The sequence below is a fragment of the Lagenorhynchus albirostris genome, chromosome 1 (assembly GCF_949774975.1).
Source record: "Lagenorhynchus albirostris chromosome 1, mLagAlb1.1, whole genome shotgun sequence".
In the NCBI taxonomy this organism is placed as follows: domain Eukaryota; kingdom Metazoa; phylum Chordata; class Mammalia; order Artiodactyla; family Delphinidae; genus Lagenorhynchus; species Lagenorhynchus albirostris.
Window position 1 is genome coordinate 13,235,062 of NC_083095.1, and position 18,662 is coordinate 13,253,723.

Here is an 18,662-nt window from a genome sequence, read left to right on the forward strand (position 1 = left end):
AGGAAATAATTGAAACACTTTTAGCAATAGAAACACTTGATTGACTTCTCTACGTTTAAATTCTGAGGATACCTGAATATTTGTCCTCTCAATGTCTTTTTTGCATGTGCTAATTTAATACTCCTTGCACAGGAAGCTGTGCACAAAATCTTTTTGTCAAAATATTGTCAAATATATAGATTTATTTTGTTCATTTTTCTTTTTATATAAAATACAATTAATATTCTAGAAAATGAAATTACTGTTGTTTTATAGGCAGTTGACTGGTGGAGTTTAGGTGTTCTAATGTATGAATTACTAACTGGAGCATCTCCTTTCACTGTTGATGGAGAGAAGAATTCCCAAGCTGAGATATCTAGGTAAGACCTAACAAAATAAAATAAGTGTATTGTTTTCTCAAAGGAACTGATCAAACTTCTGCAATTGGGCTGATAGAAAAAATACTTTTTTTAATGGGGTAGACAAAAACGATGTGTAAGTGGTAAATTTCCAGTTATATTCCTGTAGGATATAGATATATAACCTTTATATTTCTTTATATTTTATATGCCCAATTAGATCTTAATTTTCGTAGATAGTGTCGTAATTTTTGTGTGCTCCAAAGTACTTAGCATATCGTCTTAACCTAATGTTTATTTGATGGATACTTTTTTCCCACTGTATACATAATGGAATTTCTTTGTGACTTTAACATAAAGAAACAGTAGTGATATTTTTCAAATCATGGATATAGGCTCAATAGAAACAAATACCATAAAATCACCCTCTTGTAGGTTATCATAGCATTGTTTTGTTCCTTTCCTTCATAGCAGTTATCACAATTGCAGTGTTACATTTTTGTTTGTAATTATTTGATTAATGTCTGTCTGTCCCACTAGATTGTAAGCTCTGTGAGAGCCAGGGGCCTGTCTGGCTTTGATCCTCAGCATTGTATTCTTAGATGCCAGCACAGTGCTTACCATGCAGAATTCAATGAATGTTCTTGGCATGAAATGAGTTAATGAACAAATAAACAAAGTGTGATAAAACATTGTACTAATTACTAGTTATGTTTTTGTCCTGTTTTTACTTGAATTTTATAACTTTGAGAACAGATTTGACATTAAAAATTAAAAATTGAGACTTCCACTTCTTACCAAGATGGAATAACAGGGACCGGATTTACTTTCCTGCCTGAAACAATTTTTTAAGTGGGCAAAATATATGAAACCACAGTGTGGAAGACATTGAACATCTAGCAATGAAGCACAGTGAACCCTGAGAGACGGGAAATAAATGAGGTGAGCCCTATGATTGCCCAGCTTACTGCCTTGAGAGAGTATCCAGGCTGCAGTACAGGGAGGGGAAACACAAGTGGAGCTGAGATGGAAATGACAGTCCAGGAAAGCCGGGGAAGCTGGAGTTTGCAGGGCAGAGTGTTGGAGAGGAGAAAGCTGCAGAGAGAGAGTGAAGTTCAGAGCTTTGCCGAAGCTCAATACTATTCAGTTAAGTAGTGATAAGCGCCATGTGTGACGGAACTACTCAGTATAGCTAAGATGTTATTTCTCTCCAAATTGATCTATAGATTCAGCACAATTAGAATCCCAGCAGGCTTTTTCTTTTTTTTAGTAGAAATTGACACCCTGGGTCTAAATGCATAGAATAGCCAAATCACCTTTGAAAAAGTAGACCAAAGTTGATTTGAAGACTTACAAGCTGCAACAATTAAGACACTGTGGTGTTTGTTTCAAAATACACAACTCATCAGTGAAATAGAATAGAGAGTGCAGAAATAGAACCACACAGGTATAGGTAGCTGATTTTTTTTTTTTTTTTTACAAAAGTGCAGCGTCAGTTTGGTGGAGGAAAGATAGTTTTTCAACAAATGATTCTGGAACCATTGGCTATCATATGGAAAAAATGAACTTCAATAAATACTTCACTCTATAGAAAAATTTTAAATGGATCATAGACCTAAAATGTAAAACTTAAAATTATAAAATTTCTGGAAGAAAACATGAAGGAAAATCTTTGTGACCTTGCGTTAGGCAAACATTTCTTAGATAAGACACAAAAAGTGCAATCTGTAAAAGCAAACTGATAAATTGAACTTCATCCAAATTAAATACTTCTGCTCTTCGAAAGAAACTGTTAAGAGAATGGAAAGACAAGGCACGGACTGGGGTAAAATTACAAATTATGTCTGATAAAGGACTGGTATCCAGAATATATAAAGAACACTCAAAACTCAAGGAAAAAAAAAAACTCTCCATTTTTTAAAAGGGGCAAAAGATTTGAACAGACAGTTCACCAAAGAAGATCTGTGGGTGGCAAATGAGCACATAAAAAGATGATCAACAACATCATTAGTCTTTAGGAAAATGCAAACCAAACAACAATGAGATAGCACTATATACTCCCTGGAATGGCTAAAAATAAAGTGACTGACTATATTAGGGTTCTCCAGGGAAACAGAACCAATAGGATATATACACACATATATATAAAAGGAGATCTATTATAAGGAATATTATAAGGAAAAGTATATTATAAGGAATCAGCTTACACAACTATGACAGCCAAGAAGTCCCACGATTGGAAGCCGTGGTGCAATTCCAGTCCAAGTCGAAGGCCTCCGAACCAGAGGTGCCCCTGGTGCAAATCCCAGTCCAAGGGGAGAGGACCAGTGTCCCAGGTTGAGCAGGCAGGCAGTAAGGGACTGAACCCTCCCTTCCTCTGCTTCTCTTTCTATTCAGGCCCCCAAGGGATTGGCTGGTGCCCACCCACATTGGGGAGGGGATTCAAATGCTAATCTCATCCAGAAACACCCTCACAGACACACCCAGAAATAATGGTTAATCTCAGCCTGTGTCCCAGTCACAAGTTAATCATTACAAGTCCCGCCCCTGTCACCTTGGCATCCATTTGCATCTCCTTAAACTGTACTTGATCTCCAGATAAAGACAGTAACGTGGTCATTCCACCCAACATGATACAGCTATCCCAACAACCCACTAACCCTTCCCCAGAAGAGGACGTAAGGTCCTTGAGTGGTGTAGTGATATCCGCTCTTCTCCTTGAAATCCCATAACTTACAGACTATGGTATAAGTTTAAAATACTTAAGTACCATGGTTGATATAAAGTCAACACATCTTATCTAATATGATGAAGGAATAAGGGAGGAAAGGAAACAAATATATAATTTATACACACACTTATTCATAGCGAAGTAAGGAGGAAATACACATGGCAGTCACAGTCCTCGTTTCTATAACTGGTTACGGGGTCATAGCTGGTCTTTGTAACTGCCTTCTTCCACTACCCACTTTGTATTCCCTTTGCCTTCAACAAGTACCTCAGCTCATGGGGTGATCCAAACCTTCATTCCCAAAGAATGTGGGCCATTAATAGTCCTGACTAGATTGCGTTGTAGTTTTCAACTGACCTTCGTCACAGGTTCTAGTCATGCTCATAGACCCTCTAGGGCATCTCCTGTACTCCAGACAGTCTTCCTTACTTCCATTGTGGAATAGTAGTCCAACTTCCCTTGACAGTAAGGATCATTCTCCCCAGCCAGTGTCGCAACTCCTTTTGCCTGTTGATTCAGAGGCCTGAGCAACCCAAAGTGGCTGGGTGGCAATCTTAATTTCCAGTTCAGTGGAATCACTGTTTCGTGTCTTGGAGGAAGCATCATTCCCCCTGGAACTAAGACCTTTAGGCTAGCAGAGCATAAAGTCATGCAAACAGAAAGCAAAAATTTTGCTAGTGGGTCACGACGGGTAGTAGTAAGTGGTGCCACTCCCATGTCTACCCCTTGATTTCTGGACCCGTGAATCCTGGCTATGGGAGAAACAGCACCATATATTGGATGTTGATTCAGAGCGTTTCAGCCTTCTGGAGAAACTTGCCGCCCTAGCTTGCACTGTAACTGAGTCTTCGAAAGATCATTCCACCATGATATCAAGCCAGCTTCAGAATGGTGGGGAACATGGTAAGACCAGTGAATTCCATGAGCATGGTCCGTTGCTGCACTTCTTTTGCTGTGAAGTGAGTTTCTTCATCAGAAACAGTGGTGCTGTGTGGAATACCATGACAGTGCTTAAGGAAGTTTGGCAGTTTGGGCAGAAATATTGCATGTAGGAAAAGCGATCCATAGTAAATGTCTTTTCCAAGTAGAGTGAAACTCTGTCCCTTCTGTCATGTAAACAATCCATTGTAATCAACCTGCCGCCAGAGCTGGCTGAGCACCCTGGGGACTGGTGCCGTAGTGGGCACTCAGTATTGGTCTCCACTGCTGGCAGATTGGGCACTCGGTGGTGGCTGAAGCCAGGTCAACCTTGGTGAGTAGAAATCCATGTTGCTGAGTCCATGCGTAAGCTCCATCCCTGCCCCCATGGCCACCTTGCTCATGAGCCCACTGGGTGATGACGGGTGAATGGAGAGAGGCGGATTGGTATCCACAAAACAGATCAGCCTATCCATTTGGCAACTAAAATCCTCCTCTGTTCAGGTCACCCTTTGGTGAGCATTCACATAGGACACAAATGTCTTCACATTTTTGCCCATTCAGAGGGGTCTGTCCACATACCTCGTCCCCAAATATCTTTGTCAACCAGATTTCCTTGTCAGCAGCTTTCCCATCATGTTCCTTCCAAATCCCTGACCATCCAGCCAAACCATTGGCCACAGCCCATTAATTAGCATAACATTGCTTGGTCCAAGCAAAGTGAACACTAGGTGCACTGCTCAGAGCTCTGCCCACCGGGAAGATCTGCTTGCACCTTTGCATATCATGCAAAACCGTCTGTAAACCAAGCCTGAGCCTCCTCTTCCTCTATCAGCTAAGGTAGGGGACTCCCCATGAGGCCGTAGATGCCGGCTGGGAGACAGAAGGCAGTGTGGCAGGAGCGGGGACATGGGCACTTAGGCCACTTCTTCACGTACATATTTGTGCCTTCAGCGTCTGCTCAGCCCAGTCTTGTGTATGTCACTTCCATTTGGTGATGGAGCATTGCTGTGCACTTCCAACTCTACGGCTTGATGGACCAGATAAATGGGCATCTCAGGTTGCGTGTAACTTGGGGGCCCATAGTTAAATGTTCAGTCTTTGCTAAGGCCAAGTAGCAGACGAAGAGCTGTTTCTCAAAAGGGGGGTCATTATCCTCAGAAGATGGCAGCGTTTTGCTCCAAAATCTTAAGGGCCTGTGCTTCAGTTCACCTCTAGGAGCTGCCAGAGTCTCCAAACAGCATCCCTGTCTGCCACTTCCAGCACCTCTGATCTGCTGGATCAGATGAACCAAGTGGCAGAGCAGCTTGCACAGCAGCCTGGACCTGGTGCAGAACCTTCTCTTGTTCTGGACCCCACTCAACAGCAGCTTTTCGGGTCACTTGGTAAATGGGTTGGAGTAACACACCCACATGAGGAATATGTTGCCTCTCAAATCCAGAGGCCCACTGGGCATCGTGCCTCGGTAGGAGGCACCAGCTGCAACAACTTATCCTTCACCTTGGAAGAGATATCTTGATATGCCCTATACCACTGGACTCCTAGAAATCCACTAGAGGCCCCTGAGTTTTAGTCAGATTTATTTCCCACCCTCTGACACACAAATGTCTTACCAATAAGTCTAGAGTAGTTGCTACTTCTTGCTCGCCAGGTCCAATCAGCATGAAGTCATCAATGTAATGGACCAGCGTGATTATCTATGAAGAAGAAAGGCGATCAAGAACTTTGTGAACTGAACAATGACACAGGGCTGGAGAACAGATAACCCCTGAGGTAGGACAGGGAGGGTACATTGCTGGCCTCGCTAGCTGAAAGGAACTCTTTTTGGTGGGCCTTATGGACAGGGCTGGAGAAAAAGGGCTGCATTCCAGGTACCAGAGCTTGTATTAATTTGCTTAAGCAATGAAACCACAACTGGTACGGCAGCTGTAATTGGAGTCACCCCCTGGTTAAATTTACAATCATGCACTCTCATTCTTCAAGAGCCGTCCATCTTCTGCACAGGCCAGTTAGGCAAGTTCAATGGGGATGTGGTGGGAATCACCAATCCTGCATCTTTCAAGTCCTTGCTGGTGGCACTAATTTCGGCAATCCCCCAGGAATGTGGTCTTGCTTTTTGATTTACTATTTTCCTAGGTAGAGGCAGTTCTAATGGCTTCCACTTGGCCTTTCCCACCAGAATTGCCCACACTCCACAGGTCAGGGAACCAATGTGGGGATTCTGCCAGCTGCCAGGTATCTCTGTTCCAATTATGCATTCTTGACCTGGGACAGTAACCACAGGATGGGGTCAGGGACCCACCGAATCCACTGTGAGATGGACCTGAGCTAAAACTCCATTAATTACTGGACCTCCGTAAGCCCCTACTCTGGCTGATGGGCCACAGTAATGTTTTGGGTCTCCTGGAATTAGTGTCAATTCAGAACCAGTGACCAGTAGTGTCTGAAAGGTCTGATGATTTCCTTTCCCCAATGTACAGTTACTCTGGTAAAAGGCCGTGGGTCCCTCTGGGGAAGGCTGGGAGGAAGATTAACAGTACAAATTCTCAGGGTCCTTCCTCAAGGTGACCCACCATCCCCTTTATTCAAGAGATTGTGGGCATATAAACTGGCTCAAGTGTGGGAATTGATTGAGGGACAGTTGACTGGGGGGAGGGCAGGAAAGATGACAAAGGGATGCAGTGGAACTTTGGAGGGCATTGGGTATGTCCATTATCTTGATTGTGGGGATGGTTTCACAGGTGTATATATATATGTCAGAATTTATCAAGTTGTACACTTTATATGGTGAGTTTATTGTATAATACATCAATTTTACTTCAATAAAACTGCTAAATTTTTTTTAGAATGTACCTTTTACAGGACATATTAGGAAGTAAATAATTTCCCACTATTACAGCTTATTTAATTTTGAAGCTAAGTGATCAGAAATATTTCTTGTTAAAATCAAATTTAAATCATGCCTATTATTAAAATTCTAAACATGACTTTGCTTATTTTAAATGTGCTTTTTGACAGTTTGAAAATGCCTCAGAATTGTAGGAAACCTTGCCCATAGTCTTTTGAGAATTCGGGTCCCCTTGCAGGGTCACACCTGTCATGGTGACAAATGAAAGGGCAGACTTAACCTGACAACATTAAATAGTGGCTCCTCTGACTAATTCCCTCTTTCTGATTCCACATACACAAGCAATCTTCTTTTTACAGTTTTCCATTCCACCACAGGTCTGCCTGTAGAGAGACAGTATATTGCTGATCATAATGGCAGGAAAATTCTGAACCAAAAGATGTTCAAATTTAAATTGCTTTGATTGCCTTTAGATAAATTAGTTGGCATTCTGGTTTTAGCAAGAGAAAGAGAGCCTGAATCAGATTGTCTAAAATCTTAAAACTAGAGCAGATTTCTCAAGAATTTAAATAGGATTCTTTCCCTTTGATCAATTAATTATTCACTTTGCCATGTTGTTAATAATTTTGCTTAAAGCTTGGTGTTAACCTATGATTCCATGGTTTTTTTGTTTTGTTTTGTTTTCTTGAAATTTACTAACAGTGTAATAGCTGAATTATCCCACATTACTTTTGCCTTCCAAGATAATCATTCTGATTGTCTTTCCTGGTGTAAAATCTTTTACAGTCTGTTCTTTATAAAATATGCACCATTCAGAAAAATGTGTCATTACCTTGTCCCCAAATGTCTTAAATAGCCAGGGCTTTTTCTGATCATTGAATTCTTCCATTCCTTAATTATTGTGATCTCCCCTGAACTCTGCATACTTTCTATAGAGTTTATTTGAGATGCATCAGCATAATATATTATCCAAGTTATCTGTTTGCCTGATGTTGTCTACAGGTAGCCTAAAATCAGGACAAATATGTTTGTTCTGGTTATCAAATTTTAAAATATGATAAGAATTTAGGATGAGAGGAGAACTTTCTCCATGGTGTAAGAATCCCTTTATCAGTGTCCCTGACGGTCCTCTCCTTTCTGTCTGAGTGCCATCAGTAAACAGATAACACTGTTGTGTAAGATATTTTCAAGGAAGCCCCTTCCATCAGAATTTCTCCTCCCGTAAAACAAGCTGAAATTAGTTTCCTCTAACCTCTGCACGTCAGTTCTGGTCAGGAACTAAAGAACAGAGTGTTCTGTGGTTTCTTCCAGACATTGCTTTAGGTGTCTGAAGATAGTTTTATCTAGGGTAAACCTTTCTAGTTCTCTTAACTGTTCATGTGAAATGATTTCTAGATTCATCATTCCTCGGTACCATTCTGAACAAACATCAAATTGTCAACATTATAGATTTAAATGATAGCTCTTCAGCTTTTCTGTGAGTCTGTTTCTTATTTTTATTTCACGTATGTAGCATGTGCTTTTCGTACACATATGTTTCCCACTAGCTTTTACTGCCTCTGTGTAGAGCTTCCTCTTTCAGGGTATGTGTTACTGCCACACAGGAAGGTGTCCCCTCAGCCACTGGTATTGCTAGCAGTTTTTCTGCCTTCCCTTCAAGAAGGAAGCTTTTTCTTGCCTGGGGCTGTGTAAACCAGGATAATTAGATTTACCCTCACCTGGGCATCAGGACGTAGAGGTTCTGATTGCAGGTCCTCCATCATCTCTGGCAGGGTTGTTTCTGTCTCACTTTCTCTGCCTTGGAAATTTACAAAGTACTTGCCAAGAGATGTTTATTTGGTATTTCATTATCCATCAATAAAGTATACTTTACTATTGTGTTTCATAGTGCCATCCTAAGCATAATGTTATATAAATTCAGGTCTAAGTGTTATAAAAATAATGGTTTAAACAGAGCTGTAGGTGTTGTTTAGGTAGGGGGTTGGCAAACTGTGGCCTGCAGGCCAAATCCATTCTGCTGCCTGTTATTGTGTAGCCTGTGAGCTAAGAATAGTTTTTACGTTCTTAAGTGGTTGAAAAACTCAAAAGGTGACCAATATTTTGTGACATGTGAACATTAGATGAAATTTAAATTTCGGTGTCCATCAGTTATGTTTTATTAGAACACATCCATTAGTACTCATCCATTTACCTATCACGTCTGGCTGCTTTCATGCTGCAGCAACAACACTGAATAGTTGCCCCAAAGACCATAGAGCTTCCAAAGCCTGAAGAATGTATTGTCTGGCCTTGTATTAGTTACCCATTATCCATTGCTCAGTAACAAATGAGCTCAAAACTTAGTGGCCTAAGACAACATACATTTATTGTCTCAGCGTTTCTGTAGATCAGGAATCTGGGCACAGCTTAGCTAAGTCCTCCACTTCAAGGTCACTCACAGGCTGCAGTCAAGGTGTTGGCTGGGCTTTCAGTATCTCAAGGATCAACCGGGAAAGGATTTGCTTCGAAGCCCATGTGGTTGTTGGCAGGATTCAGTTCCTCTGGGTTGTTGGACTGAGAGCCTCAGTTCCTTGCTGGCTGTTGACTGAAGACCACCCTCACTTCCTTGCTGTGTGGGCCTTTCCAACATGGCAACTTCTTCATCGAAGCATGCAAGCTGGGAAGGCAATAGAGAGAGCCTGCTAGAAAGATGGAATGTTTTGTAACCTAATCATGAAAGTGGCATTCTCTCATCTTTGCTGAATAATATTGGTTATAAGAAAGTCACTAGGTCCAGGCAACATGAGGCTGTGAATACAAGGAGACAGTGATCATTGGGTAGCTTAGAAATCTGCCTACCATGGGCCTTTTACAAAAAAGTTTGCTGACCCCTGGTTTAGGTAAGAATTTATTTGTCCTCGCAACGAGTGTTTCTCTTTAAGTAATTATTTTAAAACATTGATTTTGTGTGATGTGCTAATTTAGTCTTCTAAGTGCAAAATCAAAAAACAGTAATTCTGTTGTATTTTTCTGTTTTATCCATGTTAATTATTCAGTAACATATTGAATTAGCCCATTTGTATCATTTTACATTTTCTGTTTATTGATGTCTTACTTTCAGAGTTATGTATAGAATAACAACAAGTATCATTATTTCTTACGCTAAGAAGAGATCAGATTTATTTTTTTCCTTGGCTTTCTTATTCTTCTTATGTCTTTATGATGAAATTTTTTTGTCAGCATATTTTATAAAGCCTTCTTAATTCCCCATAGGCAATTTGTTTTTTTCTTTTCTTCTCTCTAGGTATTTTTGTATCCAATAGCAGTATCTATATTTCCCAGGTGTTTTTTGACTCGTTACCCCAAATCTATTAATGTGTTTGTCACAAGAGCTATTCCTCTACCTGTTATTTAACAGGATACAATTACAGCAGCTTCAGACCGGAGTCCAGTGATGGGAGAGGAGCAGGGCGAAAATGACCCATCCCTTGGCACCATAATCCTCAGCTTTCCATCTTCCCTCTTATCATCCTTTTCACTCCTGCTTCCCTTGCATAACACGTAGTGGGGAGGGCCAAATGGTACTGAATTACTAATTTGCCTCTGAAGCACTCCCTGGGTGGGGAGAGGGTTTGGAGCCCTTCATAAAACATAGGGCTGATCATTCCCGCCGTGGAGAGGGCCCCTCAGAGCCGCCATCAGAGTGGTTGCCATTTCCTGAGCTTCCCCTCCACCTCCTGCTTCGCTGCCACCTCTGATTACCGCCCCAGCCGGTTCTCCACTGCTCCCATCCACCTGGAGCCTCAAAGGTCAGCCTCACAGCTACTGGAAAAGGCTGTGGAAAGAAGAGTTAGCCTCTGCATTCACAAATCCGCCATCTCTTTTGGTCTGCGGCGTGATCTGCTGTTCCTTACATGCTGTGGTTCTCCAGGGCCTCCCGGGAGGGCGCCCCATCCTTCAGGATGAGCATCTTGGCTCCATACTCTGGCTCTTGTTCTCTACCTGGGCTCCTTTCCATTCAGCAATCTCTTTGAAATTCCACGTGTTCCACTCTGCTCTTGACCCCCGACACGGCCTTAGTTTGTTGTCACATGCAGCCACTTGGTCCGCAGGAAGCCCCAAGGCCGTCTCCTATCCCTGTCATCTTGCCCTGTTAGGAAGGGCACTCTAACACAGATAATGGAGTGGGTGGAGAAGTACCAGCTTGGAGAGCATCGTCTGGGCCACAGAAAAGAGTGTAGTAAGGAGGAGGGCCTGGGAAGAGGTCTGCCGGTAAAGCCCTGGTGAGTGAAATGGGATCCCAGCTTTAGCCTAAGCCGGGCCCACCTCTGAGATTAAGACGCGTTCAGGCACGTCTGATAAACCAGTCTAGTAGACCCATCAGTAATCTAACTGTGCGGGCGTCGAAGGGAGAGGAGCCCAGGTAGACCAGCTGGGTTCACAGAGGCCTTAGCCATTGAGCGGGGAAGGACAATTCTAGGTTTCATCTGTCACTTTTAGGGAGGAGATGCTATAAGTTGAAAAGAAAAGGAATTTAGCCCAAATCTTTACAAGATCACGCACACATCTTTGGTTCCTCTAACCTCATGAGAAACAGGTATTTTCTCCCTTCGGTTTCTCAGGTGGGTGGCTTCTCAGGCAGTGGGGGTCGGAGACCTTGTTAGAGACCTGGGGGAAAGACGAAACAAGATGCTGTAGGAGAGAGTGAAGAGGAGTGTTCATAGCTCACAGAAGACATGCCCTGGGGACTCCCAGGAATTACTGGATGAGACTTCGAGTGGAGTCGCACGCTCTGCAAAAGCCAGCAGGGGTACCAGCCAAAGAATCTCATCTCATTATTCTTAATCACCCAGTGGATGTGGCCTCAGGAAGCACAGGTTAGGTGGATCTGGATCAAGAAAGAGCTCAGTGACATGCAGAGGGAAGTGACCGCATGGGACCGTCCTCCCTGGGCAGCCAGTCTCGTGGCTCAGAGAAGGGGCGCTCCTGTGGAGTAGCCAGGCTAAGGGCCCCGCTGTGTGCCAACCTCTGTGCCCAAAGTCACCCACATCATGGCCTTGAATCCTTACGACCCTGAAAATGAGGTAGCAGCATGTGCTGTCCTATAGACAAGGAAGCTAAGCTTCAGTTACCTAAAGATTCAGAGCTACAGGGAGGTGGGACTGGAGTCAAGTGCAGAGTGACTGGAAAGTTGCTTCATGCTCTTTCCTGGGTAACACTTGGTTCCGTGTGGCTGTTTGCTGGTGAGGCAGATGCTTATTTCAGGTAAAGGATTGGGAAGGACTGGTCCAGAGACAACAGAGGGATTGGTTTCATTAATCACTTGAGTATTTGTTGAGTGATTTTTTTTTTTTTTTTTTTGGTGGTACATGGGCCTGTCACTGCTGTGGCCTCTCCCGTTGGGGAGCACAGGCTCCGGATGCACAGGCTCAGCGGCCATGGCTCATGGGCCCAGCCACTCCGCGGCATGTGGGATCTTCCCAGACCGGGGCACGAACCCGTGTCCTCTGCATCGGCAGGTGGACTCTCAACCACTGCGCCACCAGGGAAGCCCTGTTGAGTGATTTTTAACTCCTAGGAGGAAGAGAAATAGAAGCACATAGTTCTTGCCCTAAGAAAACTTATATACTGTTTGGGAAGATATGGAATAAATAGATGACAATTCATCATAAGAGAGAGTGTTGACAAATGTTTGAGTGGTAAGATGAATGCTGTGGAAGTACAGAGGCGGCACAGTCCCTTGGGTTTGGGAGCGTCAGGGACACCCTCCTGATGGAGAGATAGCATGGGCTGGGCTGAGAGCGCCAATGAGGTTTGCAAAGGCAGAGGGTAGAAGGAAATGCCTTTCAGACGGTGGGGAAACACGCACAGGGGCCTGCAGACTTCCTGGAGTCCTCGCCAGTCTGGGTAGTGCTCTCAGCAGGTCCGTGATCTTGTAAATGAAGTTCATTTTATCATTCCTATTCTTAAAGGTAATGTTCACTATAGTTTAAAGCGTGCACAGGAGGAAAACAGCAGTAATAACACCCAGAGATGAACACTGCTACAATTCCCGTTCGTCTTCTTCACCTGAATAATGTGCTCATACTAGAAATTAACTTCATATTTTGCAGTTTTTGTGTAAACTTATAAGCATTCTCTAATTACAAACTCTTCATAAACATACTTTTGTAATGGCTGTATAGTATACCATTGAGTAGATAACACCATGATATGCTTTACTGTCCCCCTTGCATTGCACAAAAATTAAGAGTCAGTAGTTCAGTGAAAAATCTTTCTAACTCAAGCAGGCACGTATGTGATTCTGTGATTTGGGGACCACTGGGGAACCAGGAAGTGAGAGTCCACAATGAAATGGGGAAGATTGTGAACTTATAAATGGAGGACAGAGAGAAATAATCACCTCATCTTTTGCTATCTGCAAAAAAGTGAAAAAGTTATCTGCAGGCATCTATGGAAAGTGAGGAGGAAAGCTCCTCATATAGTAAATGGAGAACAATTAGACATGTATTGATTTAGTAAATATTTGTGCAGGACTTGCTCTAGGCGAAAGCAGTGTTCTAGGCCCCAGGGAATAAAGCAGTGAACAAGACTGCTTTTTTTAAAAAAAAAAAAAAAAAATAGAATCCCTACTCCCATTGAGCTTACATTTTAGTTGGGAGAGATAAATAATAGACAAATAAATATATAGTAGTCTATAAATTCCGTGAAGAAAAATAAAGGAAAAGGTTAAAGAATGGGGGTAACAGCAATTTTGTAGGATGTAGGTGATGTGGGTGATGTGGAGGGATGAGGTGAGCATAAACCACTGTCCTAAAGGTCACTGATAACTTTTTATTGGGACAGTTCTTTGTTGTTATGTTTTAGTGAACATACAAAACACATGTGCCAAGTTTCATAGGTTCACTCTTTCCACCACATTTTATTATGAAAAGTTGCAAATATTTGTTACGGTGGACACTGCCATGATTCTACCATGAATATTTTACCATCCTTGCTTATTTCGTATCTACCTACCTCTCTCTCCATCATAGGTTTAATTTTAATCTTGATGTCCTCACCCTTTACTCCATAAATTCTTTTTTTTTTGCTGTACGCGGGCCTCTCACTGTTGTGGCCTCTCCTGTTGCGGAGCACAGGCTCCGGACGCGCAGGCTCAGCGGCCATGGCTCACGGGCCCAGCCGCTCCGCGGCATGTGGGATCTTCCCGGACCGGGGCATGAACCCATGTCTCCTGCATCGGCAGGCAGACTCTCAACCACTGTGCCACCAGGGAAGCCCTCCATAAATTCTTAAGCTAATCAGTTGTGCATTTCTTTTACCACAGGGGTTTTCAGAAACTTCCATCCATGAATAGGAAGAAATTTTATATTCATTTATATATTACTATAGATTTTAATTTTATTTCATTTTGCATTTTACATGTAATTCCTCAATCCATTCAGAGTTTATTTGGGCTTACAGTATAAGGCAAGGGTCTTGCCTTGTTTGTTTCTTTCCCACATAGCTGGTTTACCCAACACATTTGTCAAACAATGCGGTCTTTCCTGTGTTGGCTGGTCACTTTTTAGAAACAATGTAAGTTTTTGTATGTGCCTGGTTATTTTTCAAGTTGTCTCTTCTATTCACTTGATATGGCTGTTAATTTATTTTACTACCACTTCACTTTCACAGTTTTGTTTTATAATACATTTTCCTGTGTAGTTAGGCAAATTCTCCCCAGTTATTTTCTTTTTCAAAATTTTCTTAGCTGTGTTATCATTAATTCTTGCAAATAAATATTAATATTATCCAGGTTCTAAAGTATCTGGTTGAAATTTTAATTCATATGTATATTTCTTGGTTTTTTTTTTTGAAAGGAATCTTTCCTCATCTGTAAGACAGGGATAATAATAGCCTTTTGATAGGAATTTTGTATGGATTGAATGATCATATACACTGAAGTGTTCAACGTGATATGTTAATTCAGAGCTTGTTCTGATTTTACAGAGAGCTCTAAGATTCATTTGGAAGCAAGAAAAAATAGCTCTGGGTTATTACCAGTTCAGAAATCAAGCACATTGGAAGAGGTAAAGTGGCAGCCAACACCCGAGAAATGTCTCCCAGCCCTTGTTGCGAGATGCCCCGGTATTGTTACAAGTGGGCATCCCACAGAAATCCTCCACCTGCACCCGCATTTCTCAGCGCCCACTCTGCACAGCCACGGTGGGCTGGCCCTAAGACTGACATTCATACTCACAGGGCACAACAGGCTGGAATCTGGCACCAGTTTTACTTAGCTTTCTGGAAGGATACAGGTCAGGAAGCATAGGGTATTGGCATGACAACATCAAACATCTCATCAGAGGTCTTTCCAACCACCTAGGCCTGACTTCCCAGACCAGAAGGGACACGCTCAGCCATTAGTGATGGGACCTAGTGGGCGGGCATGGACCACCCAGCAGAGGAAACTCAGTGCAGGAACTCTGTCTTCTAACTCCCACGAACACAGCTTCCAAGCCCCCACAAGGACACCCTCGGGAATAAGAGAGAACACACAGAGGCTCGTGAATATGTTTTAAATAGTCCTGGACAAGACAACCCCCGGGACCTACGTGCCTGTTCATACCTGTCTGGCCAGGGGCAGTTCACTTCTCAGGGGTAACTTCAGAATGACTGAACACCTGACATCTCACATCCACCTTGACCCGGTGCATTTCAAGGAAATAGTATAAGAAGAAGGTAAATCCGGGATCATCTTCCCGTGGAGGAAAGGGTTGAGCCTACTGTCTCCTTACCACCCCATCCCCAGTTTCTGGTCCTCTTCCTGGGCTTCAGAGCCTCTCCACATCGCTAAGGAAACCCTGTCTCGCTCTGCTTATATGACAACAGCAGTGGTCCTTCCGTGAGTCTCCAGCAAGGCTCCTGCTGTCACTCCTCTACGTCGGGTGGGTGTTCAGCGTGCTCTGTGCGGGTCTGCTCCCGCTGCTTCTGGCCCTGTTCTCACTCAGGATGGGGGAGGGTCATCGCTGTTTGTTCTGCATGTTCCCTCATCAGCACTGTTTTCAGCAGGAATTCCTGTAGATTTCTACTCAGTTTCTTCCCGATCTGATCCCTGCCTCACCCGAATCTAAACCTCTCATTCCCTTGCATGTGGACCTGACGCACACCTCGGTGGCACACCGATGCTGTTGTCTGTGTGTCCAGACTACTGCCCGGAAGTGTGCACGGGGTCTCCTGTGCCTCCTTGCAGTCTGGGCATTTCAGTGGGGCCGTGCCTCTCTTCAGGTGCTCATGGCTCTCTCGCTGGCCCTCCTTCTCCACGAACCCACCACGGTCAACAAGACTGACCATTCCTTCCCCCAGTGCCTGACGGAGCAGACTGCCAGTAAACGTCGCTGACTTAGGTGTAAGAGTAACAGTACAGAGTCGGCGCCCTCAGATGAAGTCAGCCAAAGTGCTGCTTTCTACACATGGTTCAGCAGCAGTGAATCTAGAGCCTGGGCCTTTTACACAAGAAGCTCTTGCTTGCAGAAAGGACATTAAAGATGGAGAAATGGAACAGGCTGTGCTTGCTTTTCCCTGAGAAACAGGGCGCCCGCACCTTATGTCAGGAGAGGATTATTCTCTAATGTCGCAACCCTGACAGGCAGTGAGTCATGGAAAAACACTAAAGAATCAGAAAGAAAAGAGGTTCTGCTGCTTTTTTTGGGGGGGGGGGCTTGTTCTTTCAGCATTTTCTTAGGTTCCCAGGATGGAGTGCTAGAAGTAGAATTCGCTTTGAAATGAACAACACTTGCTGGAATGTTCAGTCAGAAGTTACCATCCCACCATCATTTCCCTGATGCTCAGTGCTTCTTGCTACAGGCTGTCTGTTTTCTTTGTGGTTGCCTTAAATAGGGGAGCAGGACAGTGAGTAGTTCATACTTATCAAGCATTTGCTACGTTTCAGGGGCAGCGCCAAGCACCGTACATCACGTCTTCACTCATTTAAGAGGCGTAGTACCCATTTTAGGCAGGTACTGCGGTTGAGAAAGCGGTTGAGGAAACTGGTACAAAGGCATTAATTAACTCTTTTAAGGTCACACAGCCAATAAGCAGCAGAGCCAGTGCTTGAACTTGATCCCAAAAGGCTCCAAATTCCTGTTCTTACTGCACTGTACTATCTCTCATTAACTTATTATCTATTTTTTGTTCCACAACAGTTATTACCATTTTAATGAACAACAGGGGATCTTTTTGCAAACCAAATAATTGAGAAACTGTTTATCTCCATGTGTACTATGTTAAGCTTCTTAATTTCCATCAGCCCCTTCCATTATTTCTTTCTCATTAAACTATTGCTCTGGCTTTTAAGAGTGGCAAAGGTACATTTGGACTGGATCGATTTCATCTGTGACCTTAGAATAATTCAAGATATTTCATCAAGAAACCTGATTATCTTAATTCTTTTCCTTTCTGTAATAAATAGTAGCGTTTACTCCATCTTTGAACACCACTTGCCTTCTAAGGCTTTCCAGTCTGTTTTAGCGTCGCAGATAAATAAGCAGATGCTTTCGTCCCATGAAGAGCCCCCAGCTCTGGTGTCAAGGGTTGAGCCACGTCCAGTGGGTTCTGACTCTCCCTTTCTGGGGCTTCCTTCCCTCTGCATTCCCGCTGGCGCCTTATGTTCACTGGCACACAGGGCAAGAGAAGCCAGGCAGGTAGAGTTGGGATTTCTTTTGTCCTTCCAAATCTGAGTGCTGAATTCTCTTCTCTGAGATTATTAAAGTTGTTTCCATTGTAAAAGGTTTACTCATAGAGTCTAGTCCATAGATAGGAGATCTAATCCAACCCCAAGCCTTTTTATTCTAATTAAATATTTGGGATGTTAGTTTCCCATGAGGATTGACTTATACCGGAAAATGATCAATGCTTTTCGTTTCTGCTTAAGTTTGAGAAATTTGATTTCATGGTATCTCATATTTTTATCTCCGTTTTTCACATATAGTTCAATTTCAGAGTGTGTTGCGCCATACTTGTTTTCTGTGAAGAATACGGTCACTATCACTTCATCCTATGGTGGTTTTAACTGCAAGTTTTATCTGCCTACAGGAGAATATTAAAAAGCGAGCCTCCGTATCCCCAAGAAATGAGTGCTGTAGCCAAAGACCTAATTCAGCGTCTGTTGATGAAAGATCCCAAGAAAAGACTGGGATGTGGTCCACGTGATGCAGATGAAATCAAAGAACATCTCTTTTTTCAGGTGAAACATACTGAACAGATGGTCTTATATGCCCTGCTGTTTTCAGAGTACTTGGCGTTCTTGGTGGAATGAGTGAACTTGGGCTGTTTCCGAGTCATTTTCTCCCAATTTTTAAATGGCAGGGACCCTTGAAGAAGAATCAGAATTCTACTTGTAGGAACCTAAATGGTCTTTTTCTCCCTATATGAAGGGAGAGAGGGGAGGATTATAATAACATTTGATTTTCTACATACTTATTGGTTAGAGTTTCTGAGTATTGATTTCCATTTGTGATCTCAAGATTTAGGCATATAGACTAAGGAGACTTTTATTATATTTTTTACTTCTCAGTTCACGAGTTATTACTGCCACTGTGTTATACTTTTTAGATAGTGATTTCATCTCTTCTTTTCCCAGAAGAAATCTTAGAAAATTCAAAATCAGCCTCTTTCTCAGTTACGTATTATAATATATAGGGAATTATTCATTTACTTTCTTTGTACTTGAAACAGTGCTTTATTCCGCAAAAGCCTAGTAAGATCATTCTGCAGAGCACCAACACGCCTGCTCAACCTAGTATGCTCAGTGCTGTCCACAAAATGACCACAATTTTAGATAACTCGAAAAAAAAGTTAAATAGACTGA

General features: G+C 42.8%; 1 protein-coding gene across 3 annotated transcripts in view; it reads left to right on the top strand.

Annotated features, from left to right (window-relative positions):
• The window catches only part of RPS6KA5 (ribosomal protein S6 kinase A5), a 182,359-nt gene that overhangs the window by 140,347 nt on the left and 23,350 nt on the right, over window positions 1-18,662 (top strand). For all 3 annotated transcript variants that reach the window (XM_060169782.1, XM_060169939.1, XM_060169854.1), the window contains 2 exons: window positions 256-359; window positions 17,888-18,038. In XM_060169782.1, the coding sequence (XP_060025765.1) occupies window positions 256-359; window positions 17,888-18,038 (255 nt within the window). The remainder of the gene's footprint in view (window positions 1-255; window positions 360-17,887; window positions 18,039-18,662) is intronic.